At 44.3% G+C, this 14,499-nt stretch overlaps 1 protein-coding gene across 11 annotated transcripts in view; it reads right to left on the reverse strand.

Moving 5' to 3' along the window:
• Positions 1-7,136: 7,136 nt before the first annotated feature.
• The window catches only part of CREB5 (cAMP responsive element binding protein 5), a 261,523-nt gene continuing 254,160 nt past the window's right edge, over positions 7,137-14,499 (reverse strand). For 10 of the 11 annotated variants that reach the window (XM_075745918.1, XM_075745916.1, XM_075745922.1 and 7 more), the window contains one exon: positions 7,137-13,873. In XM_075745918.1, the coding sequence (XP_075602033.1) occupies positions 13,710-13,873 (164 nt within the window). In that variant the 3' untranslated portion in view covers positions 7,137-13,709. The remainder of the gene's footprint in view (positions 13,874-14,499) is intronic. The other variant, XR_012834091.1, reaches the window with a different exon arrangement.

Below are 14,499 nucleotides of genomic sequence, written 5' to 3' on the forward strand. Positions count from 1 at the left end.
ATTTTAAAAGTTACTCTTTTATAGTTCCTTGGAGGAATTAGAAACTGGGACTTTATGATAATTACACCATGTATTTCTAGACCTCGCCCAACGTGCCATGGTTTTGCAAAACAGCAGATATTAACAAAGCTCTGTTTGCACTTAGTCTCATAGAACGTACAGAGTAATATTTCTGTATAAAGTATTGTGATATTGACTCTCATATTTTTTGTAATTTTAATATCACAAGTGTCAATCAGGAAGGAGATTGCTGCCTTCATTACAACTAATATAGTAGAGCAAAACAAAGAACTTTTTAGAAAATGAATATGCTCTGGGGAAATTCAATAAATCTTTGTTAGAAGAAAAAAGGTCTAATATATAAATATATAAAAGCTTGCTGTGTATTGTGCAAAAGTTGCTTACTGCTAAAGGAGTAATGCATTGTAAATCAACGGTGGGTCCCATAGCACATTATGGCATATTTTATTGGGTTTTTACCTGAAGGTAAGGTCTTTTATTAAGAGTATATAAGAGCACACTCTGCTGAATACCTTGTTTTTCACAGTGCTCTATAAATAATGGCTTTTTTTTTTTCCTTCATTAAACATTCCTGTAATTAATGTATTTAATGGGAATCCAGCAGTAACAAATATAAAATTTATTGTGGTTTTAAAAAAAAACCACTTTGGTTACTAGATTTTCCATTAGCAAACGGTGATGACCAAATTCCTCAAAATATGTCTGTGCTCACCCCAGAAATCTCCTGCTAAAACAGGTGATGTTTTCAACTGTGTAATGGGAAAGAAATGCCACATAAATAATCCTTGTGAAGGACTCAGTATAAACGTAGAGGGAGAGAACACCAAAAACTGTCTTTAAAATAATCACCCCCCAAAAGAAACGTTTCAAGCTTGATAAGAAGACATCTGTATTAGCACTGGAGCTTGCAGGGTGAGTTATTAGGTGTTGAAAGACACCGTCTCGAAGTCTGACCCATCAGAATTTGAATGTAAAAGGCAAGTGACAACTGAATACATGAAAAGCCTTAGAGCCCGGTCCCAAAGTCCTCTTTCCCTGCCTGAAAAGCCCGTTTATCTTCGGATGAATAAGAGTTACAGAATTGGAACCTAAGGAAAAAATCGGTGGTATCCGTGGCCAAGGGAATGTCTCCCTCCCACCCGTTTGATTATAACCATGTGCAAGTTTGGCTAATGAGACTGCAGGGCTTTCCCCTCGCCTCTGTGGATGATTGTGGCATTTTATTTGAATGCCGATATGGTTTCCCATTCCTGTTCCTCGCAAGCTTTTGGTCTGGGCAAATAAAAAAAGATGTCAGAACTGGGGAATCTTTTTACAGCGTATAAAAATCTTCCCATCTAATCCAAGAGGAAATCATAATGTGAAGAACATCCCTGTTTTAATGGCCTCCTAATGAGGATGAGCTTGGCCAGACCTTTGAAGAAGGCAAATGGAAAGCAAAATACCTCATTTCTCCTTGAGGGCAAGGATGACGATTTCTAGAGAGGACTCCATGGATATGCCTTCAGCAGGTAAAGCTTCACCTGCCTGAAGTCTCCCGGAGGGGCCCTTATGTACGTACGGGCTGTTGGCGAGAGCAGGGAAGGGGGGTAGGAGAGCGGAGGGTGTGCTCACGTTTTCTGGTTTCTCTGTCAGTCTATCCCTCTCTCCATACTGCTGGGAAAAATGAAGACAATTGTATTTACCTAAATCCCTGGGTAATTCAGGCACTAAGTTGAAGCCTGAGAAGTACTTGAAAGTCTCTGATGAAAGAGCCCGTACACGGACAGCACGCTTGTAACCTTACGTGCCTGGGGTTCTCCCTAAGGTACGAGGGATACACAGCAAATACTCTGTGCAGCCACAGATAGGTGATCACATCTAATTTAAAAGCCCTCATTACTCCCCCCTGACAGGCTTGGATGTTTGCCTGCCTAGTTCCAAGGCCAGTGTCGATCCATTTAAAATTAATATTTTTCATTCCTCTCTCCGCCGCGTGCATTTAAAAGCTGTCCTTGGCTTCCTCTTCCAGCTGCTGGCTCCGATTAGCCCAGCAGCGGCTGCCGGAGCTCCGCTTTGCGGCACTGGTGGGATCCTACTGCTCTCGTACCACGTTAGGAGCAGAGCTTTCCTGGAAAAGGGACTGACTTGCTCCTGACGTCTTCCGTGGCTTCGCCAAGCTGAGGAGGCTTAATTTCCAATTGGGAAAAATGGGACTTTTTCTCATCCTGTCCCAGAAAGGAGCTGTGAGTGCCAGGGCCCCGCTGGGTGTCATGCTTCCTCCTGCGGCACTGTCCCTTGGCAGGGCGCTCGGCCGGAGCTTGCGAGAGACGGAGAAACATTTTTTGTGAGAGGCATCGAAATGGTACCTGGTTTTGCTGCTGCAAAAAGGACTTTGTACAGTTGTCCTTGAGTGACATGTGGGACAATATGCAGAGGAAATTGCCTTCATGAAGATGCTCTTGAAGCTTGTCCTAAGCAATTAAAAATGTAGGTTCTGCTCTGGAAAGCAACTGTAAAAAAAAAAAAAAAAAAGAAAAAATGCCTTGTTTTAATCAGCAGCGTTGTTTTCCCTCTATCTGCAGAGTAAGGTTTGCTGACTTTTTGAAGGCAGAGAGTAGGTCGTGTTTTAAAGTTATTTTTGGCTTTGTGGGCTTCGGAGGGGCAGTACAAGTCTGGGCGAAGCTTTGCTGGTGGGTCAGCACCAGCCGTGCACTCGGGCGGGTAAACCCTGCCGGGACAGCTGGGTGGCACCAGCTGTGGACACCATCTTGCTCGAGTTTCCCTCTGGTGCACTGGACACAGCCCCGGGGGTACGGATTCACCGCGCAGCAACTCACGAACATCTTGGCCATCTCCAGCCCTCCGCCTTCCCATGCTTTGCTCGCTCCCTGCCCTCCCACCCGCAGCTCCCGCCTGCCCTCCTGGAGCTCTGCAGGGTTAGCCGCACCAGTTTGCAAAGCTGGCTGTGTGATAAATACCTTCTGCTGCGTTGTTTCTCTGGTTTTAGTCAGTCAGACAACCGACCAACCTTGGTTTTACTCAGCCCTTGCGGTGTGGTGGCAGGAGTCACCTGCAGTGCTGGAGCCGAGCCGGTCAGCCAAGCGGGACCCCTGCAAACCTCGCTGCCAGCACGACCGGGGTGCTTTAGTATTGCGTTGTACTGCTGTGGAAATAGTGGGGCTGTGGGTGTCCCAGCAGGCTCTCCGCCTCACCCCACAGAGCTAGCAGGAACACCTTTGCAGAGGGCTAATAGTCCCTCAGCTATTTTAGGGGATGGCCTTAAGCGGATTGCTGGAATTAGGGGCACAGGGGGAGTCAGTCAGTGCAGCTAGCACCTACTCCAGCTGAATGATAAAAACTTTGCCTCTAAAGGCAAGCCACCATTGCGGCGCGAGAAAAGCAAAGCTACCGCTCCCTCATCCTCCCCTTCCAGCTTGTGAAAACTGCCTGGCTTTAACTTTAATTCTGACAGTTCAACTTCTAGATCAAAGTGCAGGGAATAGCTACAGCAAAACGCCAACAACAAAAAACCCAAGCCAAAACAACGGCCGGTGTTGTGATACCAAACACAATCCTGCGTAACTGGAGTCTGCGGCCGTGTCCTGCTGCGGCCGGTTGCTTTTTCTCATCCGCGGCTATGTGTTGTCTTTGCAGCACAGTTTCTTGAAGCTAAGATAAACTTCTACAAAGCTGGAATTGGCTTGGCCGCCTTATAACACAGAATGAAAATGATTAGTGAAACAAAAGAGAAAGTGCGAGGAGGATATAGAGTCCTTCCATACAAAGCCTCCTCTCTTCCTGTGTGATCCATTATAATCCAGAGTGCCCCAGATTTAAACTAATCTGTTTCTGCCTTTATTTATTTTTTCTTGACTCAATTTCCTACATGAACTGGCCAGTTATGTCAAGTATTTTTCTTCCTTTTAACTTGACTTGCTGTCAGCTGAATGCAATGCCCTGTGAAAACACCTGCTGACCTGCTGTGTGCACACATACACACTCACACATCAATACCATCTGCATCTCTTTGTCTATATCTGCGTATCTGTATCTATACGATCTGTATCTACATCATTTGCTTTTAGAGTGGGGCATACAGGTTGCAAATTCCTCAAGCCTTTGCAAAATACACTTTCAAGGTCCCCTCTTTTTTGGGAAAGGCAGCTGCCCCATTGCTTCTAGTTCAGGCTGCTCTGACTTGCTCTGCCAGCAAGTCCCAAGGGAATGAGCCGATCAGGTTCACTAATGGTCGGGCTCTCGTGGTATTTGCTTACCTAACACAATCAGAACATACGTCTTAAATATTTTATCAGCTTTGCGGGGTCGTTCTCATACCATGGCATTGTGTTGCACTGAAGAATCGAGCAGGCTGGAGGAAAAGATGCTCAGGAGTGCTGCAGAAAGAAGGCTTTCAGCAAAGGGCAAGCGCTAATGCCCTGCTTAGAGCTGCTAAAACAAAAGTCTCTGTTGCAGCAAGGCAGATTGGAGGCAAAAAGAAGTGAGGGCAGTTGCAATAACAAAGCAGACCAAAGAATTGAGCAAATGGCCCCAAACCCTCAGTTGCTGGCTCTGATCTGAAGGGGGGTGGCAGTCCTGGTTTAACTTTGATCCCTCCTTTTTGACCCTTGATTAATTTTTTTACTCCCTTGAAACTAGTTCTCAGGAAGTTTTGTGTTTAATCTTGTGCTTATTCCCTGTGGGCCAAGCTCTCAAATGAACGTGAGTAAAACCTTTCTGTAAGGAAAGTGGGTGCAACAGGGTAATTCTGGGGGTAGTCCCAGAGCTGGAGTCTCCTGTAGTGGGGCCTCAGCAGCCACTAGCTATTGTGGAGAGGAAAACTGGTTTTTCCTCTAAACCTGCCCGTTGCCTGCCTTTAGCCAGGCAGTGCTGGCTCCGGGGTGCGCAGGGAGCTGAGAGGTAGGTCTGTACTGCAAGGCTTTGCTAGAGATGTGGCTGGCAAGGGATGCTGATGGGGGGGGACACAACCCACCGTACCATTTCTGAGACTGTCCCCAAGTGCTGCATGTGGGGAGATTTCCCAGGAGGGGGTCAGACTTGCTTTGGCTCTTTTATGCTGAGAGTCAGCGTGATATTGGAGAGCTTTGCATCCTTGCGTGTTTGGTGTTCCCTCTATCCCAGTAGTTTTTCAAAATCACCCCAAAACTAACAAAAAAGCCCTTATGTCTGCCTCCTTCTCCATCCCCCTGCTGAAAGGTGTCTTTAGCACTAGTCCACTTCCAATTTCTCAGCTCTTGCCTCCATTGACATCTGGGGTCCTTTGGGTTCATCCCCCTCCTCTAGCCCCACACCCTTTTTTTGCTGGGAGGTGTCTGCTTTCTCCAGATGGTTGTTGGTGATCTGGTATGCTGCCTGCCTTGTGCCAATGCCTTTGGGTGCCTACAGTGCCCTCTGTGCTAGCTTATCATCCCTACCCAAGCTCTGTGCTACATTCCCCTTAGTTTTGAGTGCCCTTACAGCAAGTAGCTGAGGCTGCGGGGAGGGGGGGGGGGGGGAGAAAGCTGGGGGGCAGGTTGAGAGGCAAAGCGGGTCCAGCCAAAGCATAAGGGGCAGGTTTAGCAGGGACAAGGAGTCTCTCTGCACAACTGCTCCGACTGATGTAAACTGGAGCAACCCTCTCGCTGATGCAGAGCATCCTCAGCTCAGTCCAGTTCTGGCTGCACCCCTGCAAAGGAGGGGAAGGAGCATGCGCTCACACTGATTCATTTTTTCTCTAATAATAACTTTGTTATGATGTCCAGAGCAGCCCGGAGAGAGCAATAGTAACAGTGGATTGCTTGGAAGAGGAACAAATACTGTGATCAGGTTTGGGAAACCATGAATCAGCTGTAAAGGGCAGTGTTACCTCAGCTCGAATACATCTTGCCTTGCTTAGCTCATACTGTCAGGTGTAAATATAACTGTGTGAACAATAAAACAGTCCTGTGATATGCCTTCATGAGAGGCATCTATTTTTACAGATATGATGATACTCTTTCAATATTTGGTCCCAGAGGAAGAGCCCTGCCGTATAAATACAGGTTAAGCTGTAGCATGACAGCCCTGCTTTAAAGGTGACACAGAAGTATATAGCCTCAGAAATGGCTCCAGCTACTGCCATGCCTTGATATTTGGGGAAAACATCTGCTGTACCCCCTTAAAGAGGGAGCCATGTGCGCCCACTGCCCCCATCTTCCAGCTTTTAGAAAGGGAGAATGGGAACAGGGGCATGGCTCTGCCTTTTTCCTACCCATTTTAGGAGGGTGAATGCTCTTGGCCAGATTTAGCCTTTTGAAAACCAGAGGGAGAGCAGCAGAAGCTGTGCCCGTGCCAGGGCCTCCAAGGGAGAAGCAGGGTCATGCCACACAGGGCCCGTCCCCTGCAGCGTGACACCGGGGCCGAGCACTTGCGGGTGGGCTGGTCCCCATAGCCGAGGCTGCACCTCTCAGGTCTCGGACCCCATCGGGTCAGGCCATCGCTCTGGGACTGCCAGCAAGGTCATCGAGTTGCCTTGATCTAAAGTTGGCTTTCCCGCTGGAGAGATGGGTTCATCCTGACTAATTTTAGATTACAGTTTACGCATTATTGTGCCAAGGTCTGTATTGGACCAATTTATAGTGAGAAATGAGGTTGGCAAGATAACAGGGGCATCACAATTAGAGCTAATTAGCCCAGCAGGAAATCCATTTCCAGGCAGCTTTTGGCAAGAGGTGAGGTTGGCGGGATAACAAGCATAGAGTGTATTTTGATATAAGCACACTCCAGCTGCAACGAAAAGTAAAATAACAGCTTGTCTCATCCTTATGCGGAGGCCTCACGTCAGGCTCCACCACGTAAGTCTGTTTGTCTGAGGCTTTGCAGCCTCCCTGCTTGGAAAAGGTTCAGAGAACTTGTTCTTGCAAAGTCACCTCAGCTGCCAGAGGGCAAAGGTGGGCTGTAAGGTCTGCACAGCCCCTCGCTCCTACGGCCAAACAGGAGGATGCCCAGCACCACGGTCCTTCTCCGATTTTGGGAGAGATGAGGGATGCAGCTCAGAATAGAAATCACTGAAGAGTCGCTTGGTTTAATTGCAGGAGTTATCTGTAGCGTAAAATGTCCAGGGTATAGACACGGCCAAACTACTGGAACTATTTGTATTTGAGTGCTTTATTATATTGGAATTGCGGTGATATTATTAACATTTGTACAAATGCACAAAATTCCTGTCTCTTCTAGCTAGAAAGAGATGTAAAAATCTGACCTAGTTGAACAGTCTCAATGAACTCATTGTCCATTTGTAACAATAATGGGTTCACAATGCAACAAAAAGCTTAACATAAAATTAAACATATTAAATGCTGCAGCAAGTATTTACATTTATGTACCAAAAAAAAAAAAAAAATTATCTCCCTCCGGTAAGGAAGGTGGTTGCTTTACAGATTAAAACAAACAGACAAACAAACACAAAACCTTTGCATACAATACAAACAACCTCAAGCCCAAAACTTACTGTGACAGCACCTTTTTTTAATATAATATATATATTTATATATAAACTTCGATAGTTTAGGCTTACTCCAAGCAGTGCTAAAAGTTCCTTAAAACCAGGACAATGGCAATAGTCCAAAGAAGCAACGTTCGGCGATGAGTGCTACCCAGTGTTTGAACGGAGCTGTGACAGAGAGGGGTACAGAGCTCACGGCCATGGGCTGGGAAACACTTGAGTCCTAATGAAAAAGTCCTTGGCAAAACTCTCAGTGGCAATTATTCTGATTTGGAAGAGCAAATACACCTTTCGTGCAAAGTAGTTTGTCTTGTGGAAGCATGGTAAAGGTCGTCTCCGACAGGGACCTCTTCGCAATCTCAGCTCTGAGGGGTGGGGAAAAAAATTCACTGGAATTTCCTAAGTTCCAGCAAGGAAAACATTTCCCTTGACATGCCCTATCGGTCCTCCCCTTCCCTCGCTTCCTGACTGCTGCAGTTTTTGCAAAGCCAGAAGGAGCTTTCAGTCTTCATTCAGAAGGCTGCCGCACAGGTTTTTAGGCAAGAGATTTGGGTCTGAGAGTCTCACGGCGTCAGATGGCTATGCTCTTACCGTGGGCTTTGGGAACAGTTCCACCAGGTGAAACTCAACATCACTAACATTTAATTTGCATAAATATAGAACTGGAGATCCTGAATCCCAGGTATTACACATTGGTCTAAATATAGCAAGTTGCAATTATTGATTCCAGTCCAAGGACAGCCTGGGAAAGGATCAGATTTCCACTCAGAGAATCAATCTTGTCTGTGAGCGTGTGTGAACACTGACATTTTTGGCCTCGTGCAGTTTAGGATTTGCTATAAAGTCGTTTTGAAAGCTATGGAAAACCAATAATGGTAAGCAATTTAGCTCTTAACTGTAAAGCCACTGATAAAACTGAGATAACTGCAAGCTCTGAGAGAAAAAAAAAAAAAGTTACGGATGTAAACAGTCTCTTTTGTCTTTGCAGTAAAAGATGATTATTTCAGATGATGAAAAATGGAACGATTTTTAATTTGTTCAAATCACTTGAGATTTTATTGCTTTTGTTTGTCCTTAGAAGTTTTTAGTCTCTTTTCTTATTTTTTTTTTAAAGGTGCTGTCCCTAGTCAAGTTATAAGGCAACATATTTTATTGATTCGGAACTCTAATACATAGTATGGCCACTGTTATCACTGCAGCTTCGCAGCTACCGTGGGTTGGACAACAGTCAAAGTGCACGACAATGCACACCAGAGCCAGTCTCCTGACCTTACGATATACAGGACACTTTGGTTCTCGGGATGAGAGATTATAAATGTAGCTTAGATGCTGCCTCACACACTTTGCATAATAAAACATTTATATGCTGTCATGAAGAGAGTGTAAAGTCTAAGTCACACTGCAGACTGGCTGTTTTCAGCTTCTCCGTTCGGGCAGGTGTGAGAGACAAGTTGTAGATATGCCACCAGTGAAAGCATATAAATGTGTCTGGTGCAAACGTTTTACAAGAGTATTTATAAATGATTCAACAAGGGAGAGCAAGAAAGAGAGTGAGAGCTAAAGTGCAATTTAAAAATAATATAAATAATTGAAACGTAGAAATAAGATACTAATTAGTCGTAACTGGTTTTGTTTTATAGGCACAGTTTAGTTTTTATGTCTACAGATCAATCTTCTTCTCTTCTTCCCCCTCCAGTAATTTTCTCTGATGTATAATGGAGTTTCAATGGTCTCAATCTAAGGAACACTGCTTAGTAAGAGGACAGAAGAGGCAATGATAAGGCAGTATAGTGCAACTCACTATGTGATACTAGAAAAGAAACAGGGATGGGGTTAGATCTTCCGTGGTGATGTATAAAATCAGCCTTAAAAAAAAAAAAAAAAAAAAAGACAGGCTTTCCAGTTATATGTTAACCTGTGCTTTCTAAAATGAGAGAGCACATTTTCCAATACAAAGGAAACAACTGAAGGTTCGTAATTTGTTTTGTTGTTACCAATGAAAAAGAAAAAAAAAAAGCAGATGCTGCTTTAAGGAACACATTTAATTCTAGGAATTTCTGTACAACTGACCTCAGCAAGCTTTTCCATCTTAGATGGATCACTTCTGCTTGAGACCCTGAAAGATTAAGATGCACACACACCTAGAGTAGTTTATTGCAAAACTAATATTGTAACTTAAAAAAACAAACAAACAGATTCTGTACAAGAATACTGTTCAAATGGAATGTGTTAAAATAACATTTATTAATAAATACTTTATAAAATTCTATGTGAATACTAAATTAATAGATTCCTGTTTTAAAATTGCTTTGGTCCTCATGAATTTTCATAAATTCACTCTATACGCTTTTTTTTTAAAAAAGGTATTAGCTGCTAAAAAGCACATTTTGCCTAAATTAAAAGGCTAGTTTTCAACACTAAATATTGTTGCTTAAAAAAATATGAATCCTCAAAAGTTGGGCATTTAACAACAGTTATAGCTGGCTTGTTAGTTAACAGGACAGAGTCAGTTAACACAGTAAATCCACACGCACTGAGGCACTGAACCATTGACTTTCCACTATTCAGAAGATGGGCAGCAGACATTTAGCTTCATAGCAGGGATTAACTCCCAACAGCATGAAATTCTCCACAAATCATCATCATCGTCGTCGTCGTCGTCCTTATAAAACACACCATGATAGCACACAAACTACTTGTCTCCCACAGGCAGCGTTATGAATATGGCTTGCATAAATTGACTCGGGGAAGGGGGGGCCGGGGATGAAGGAACTGGATCACAGCATCGTTTCTTTCCGATCAAAGTATTGCAATTGTCCGTGGCTGAGATTTCCAACGTGCTTCTGACGTCACGCGATGAGACAGGCTGTCCACAGAAACGTCTCCTCCTGAGCGAGGCGCCGGCCAAGGCTCGCCGCCCTGCTAGTGCCCGGGAGAGCGGATGAGGGATGCAGTCCGAGCCATCCGCCGGCAACGGGACGGGACGTGGAGCCCAGCGAGCCCGGAGACCGGCTGGATTTGCAGGGCAGGAGGAAAGTGGAGCAGTCTCCAGTAGTAGCTCGTGGAAAAGCAGGATTTCTCCTCGATGGAAAGAGCCTGGGAAGTGCATTTAGGGTGACGTGCCACCGACTGCGCAGCAGAGGGACATCGCGGGGACAGAGGGGCAGGGGCTTCTCCTGCAGCCCTTGCTCAGGCAGCCGCCAGTGCCCCGCTGGACTGGCAGCTTGAGGAAAGGCTGCAGGATCATTCCCCTGGAAAACAAGAGCATTTTAGTGTGGAAGCGAATCTGAAGAATAATATAAGGTGCCTGGTACAGTTGGTCCTTTTACCGATGATATAGCTGATATAAATATGCTGCATGTTGTCTTGGCCTGTGAACCTGCGACAGAGTTACAAGAAGCAATAGCAAATAGCTTTTCATCCTTTACTTATTTCCACATCACTAGCAAGGATTATACCTAAAGGCCAATAGTATAGAGAGGAGACATTTCATTGTAATTACACATTTAGGCCAACATGTGTGGTTGGCTTGCCTAGTTAGCATTAAAAAAAGAAATAATTGAGCTATATATAATACACATCAGTCAAACTGTCAAGTTGCTGAATTTAACAAAACTTAGGCAAGGTTTTTGTATTTTTTTTGCTTTTTTTTTTTTTTTTCTTTTTAATGTAGAGGCTTTCAGTTTAACAGCTAAATATTTTAATTGAGGAGAGTGAATAAAATGAAGCTAAACTGTAATTCTAGTGCAGTGTAGCTCAACTGGGTATTCTAATATTACCAACAACTTTGATTTTTATTTTTTAATGTATTTAAGTGCTACGCATACAGAGGGAAAGTTTTTTTAAATTAACCCTGCGATGGCATTTTCTTTTCCATGGTGAACGATGAAATTCAGACACAGGGGAAATGCTTATTTGGGTTTTTTTACCTAGTGGATACTCAGCTGGAACATTTTGCTCGACTGCATATTTGAAAAAAGTTCCCTTGGGAGCCGTGATGAAGCAAAACCATTTAGCTATTACAACTGGAGGTTAAAAAAAATTATAGATTCAGTATTTAAAACACTTTAAAAGTATATGTTTGTCTAAAATATAATAGAAAATCCTTTACATTTGTATTTTTTCGTAATTTTTTTTTGGTTCTTAGACTATATAATCAAGTCAAGATTTACACTGTACATTAAAAATCTTCTTCTTTTGAATGTACTTGCATAAATGGAAAGCGAACTGTTAAAGAATACTGATAAAAAGTTAGTTACCAAGATAAGAGCTAATTCGGAAGTGAATGATCCTCAGAATTTTGCTTTCCCTTCCAGGCGGGCCCTGCTCGTTACAGTGCCTCACGCTTCAGTTGTTTCACTCTCCCTCCCGCACGGAGAAGAGCCACCCTCTTAAACCTCACCAGTCCTCTACAAACCAAAGACACGGCCTTTGAGGAGGAGAACGTCGCTTCAGAACAAAATCTGTTCAGGGCTAGTGGATTTGCTGGGGATAACGTGAATTACCTTTCGCTATTAGAGATGCAGCTCAAAATGTCTGAACATTTACCACCAGCTCGGAGCCCGCTCCCCGGGTAAGCAGAGGGAGGTTTTGTTGCTGACAGATTTGAGAGCAAAATCAGGTCCCAGCATACGGCAAGGCAGCGTAATTAACTGGCATCATCTCCGTCTGATTTTCCCATCAATCACTGGTACCACTCGGGGATGCAAATCAGTCGTGCTGAGGGGCAGGCCCAGAGTCCAAACAAAAACTTTAATTGTGGCATAAGGCTCTTTTCCAGACCCTCTTTGCAGGACGGAATTTTATCCAGAGTGCAGGGGGATTTGCCATTCTTGCAGCACTTTTTAGCGGCCGCATGCCTTCTAAAAATTATTTAGCGTCCTAAGGAGACAGTTCCTTACCCATGGTAAACAGGCGTTAAGTGCCATTAAAGTCAGCGAAGCTATGCTGCTGTCTGCCAGCTCGGGATCGGTCTGCAGACGCTTACAGGAACGCCTGCAGAGAGCAAGTCTTTCCCTGGGAATTAAAAATGGCATTTTTCCAACTGGTCAGAACTGTTACGCTGATTTATTTCTCATTTATAGCCCGTGAAACCTGAGGCTGTCAGCTTTTGGTGCTAGAACGACGTAACCGGGTTAGGGAACAAAACTTTTCCGAATTATTATATACTACATGGTTTTTTTCTATGTTAATGACTGGCAGTGCAAAAGAATTGCTGTGATTCTCCGGTGTCGCTTGCTACGCCTGTAGCACGCCACAGAAGCTTACAGGGCTGCTAGCATCAACACAGCTGGCTCTCAATCCCGCTTCACCTGGGGCTGCACTGCTTTCGCCTTTTGCTGTTTATTAAAAACACTAAATCAGGAGCATTTCTATTTTTGAAAAGCCAAACGCTCAGTGCAGCCCAGCTGCGGGTGAAGAGCCAGTGAAAGCAGCAGCGGCGCCGACAGTTTTTAGGTGGGCTTGAAGTTTTTGCTTGTTCATCACCGTTCTTCAAGAAAAAAAGAGGGAAGCGAGAAAGCCTTGGAATGAAAAAAAGCAGGGAAAAAAAAGCTGAGGGATGAAAAGGGTTTGGGAAGGGAAAAGGAAGGTGTAAGAATAACTGGAGGAGAAAAAGGGTAGGGTAGGAGAGAGAGGAGATGGGGGAGGGCTAGACAAAAGAGCACGTTATTTGGGCTTGATTTTGTCCTGATAGCCACATCCTATATAACCGCTTTGAAAGAGGCTCTGAATGCAAGACAGGGTCTGCTGATAGCACAATGCTAACTCATTTTTTATTATGCTGTCAGCGGATGCCCTCTCTCTATATTTATAGCCTAATTACTCCTAGTTACCTACATATGACTCTGTTTAATACTTTTCATGCCTCACGTTGGCTAACAAGCTGCAGTTTAACACAACTCCGTATTTCTGAGGCTTCAGGCTAGATTGGTGAGAAGGAAATGTGACTATGTACAGAAACAGTTAGGTTTATAAACAAGTAACTGGTACCAAAAAAACTGGAGAAAGCACCAAAGCATTTCTCAAGCTGATAGCATATTAATTGCATAACTCCCTTTTATGTAACTAAGTATAAAAGACATTTTAATATCTATAAAAATGAAAGCCAGAGTCTTTCAAGAACTGAGGAATCTTCCAGGCTTGAGTTAAGGTTGCAAATGTCCTTAGCACAGAGGACGCTTTGATACGCTACCACACTCCCCTCGCAGTTTCTGATCAACCACTTTTAAAGGATGGGGTTGATGTCTGTTCTGTGGCTGGCGAGCTGGGTGAGAGTGGAGCTTCCCACGACGTCGCTGACAGAGGAGGAGGTCGTGATGGTGTTGTGCTGGATGACTTGCTGCTGGGAGCAAGCTGGGACCGGACTCGCGGGAGGACTGCTCTCGGGACCTGGGAAGGAGGTGAGGGCACAGAGACAACACACATTCAATTATCCATCCGCGTGAGAAGCCCAGGCTGGGCGACACTCCTGGAAAAGGGATGTACTATGGCTGCAGCAATACTAACAACCAGAGGCATGCACAAGTCCCGGGATTTCAAAATACACAGTTATCCAACATGCTCTGTCTTCTGATATTTTGCAGTTTTCGGGTTTTTTTTTTAAGCCAGCTTCTCTGATATCAACCTGACTTCAGGAGGTGGGACCTTGAAAAAAGGCCAAGACCTTAATGATTATGAAACCAATCAGGATAAAAAGTCAGATATCGTAAGGTCTATAAAATCAGTTGGGATGCTTAAATGCTTTATTTGCTCCAGCAGGAATCAAAATTAGAGTGCAGTGCACTGCGGCACAGAAAATCTAATTCAAACAACAGTTGATAGGCATGTAATGCAATTATGTATTTCTTCTTTGAGCACTGTTAAAGAGCCAGATGCATAGTGATGCAGAGGAGACAGAAATGGGCTCTATTTTAAGAGAATGCCGCAATTTAGCAAATATTAACCCTGAGGCTCTTCTGAGCCATTCCAGAGCCAAGCAAAGAATTTGTCCCTAAATTACCACACTCGCAAAGTGC

This window comes from Balearica regulorum, chromosome 2 (assembly GCF_011004875.1).
Source record: "Balearica regulorum gibbericeps isolate bBalReg1 chromosome 2, bBalReg1.pri, whole genome shotgun sequence".
Taxonomy (NCBI): domain Eukaryota; kingdom Metazoa; phylum Chordata; class Aves; order Gruiformes; family Gruidae; genus Balearica; species Balearica regulorum.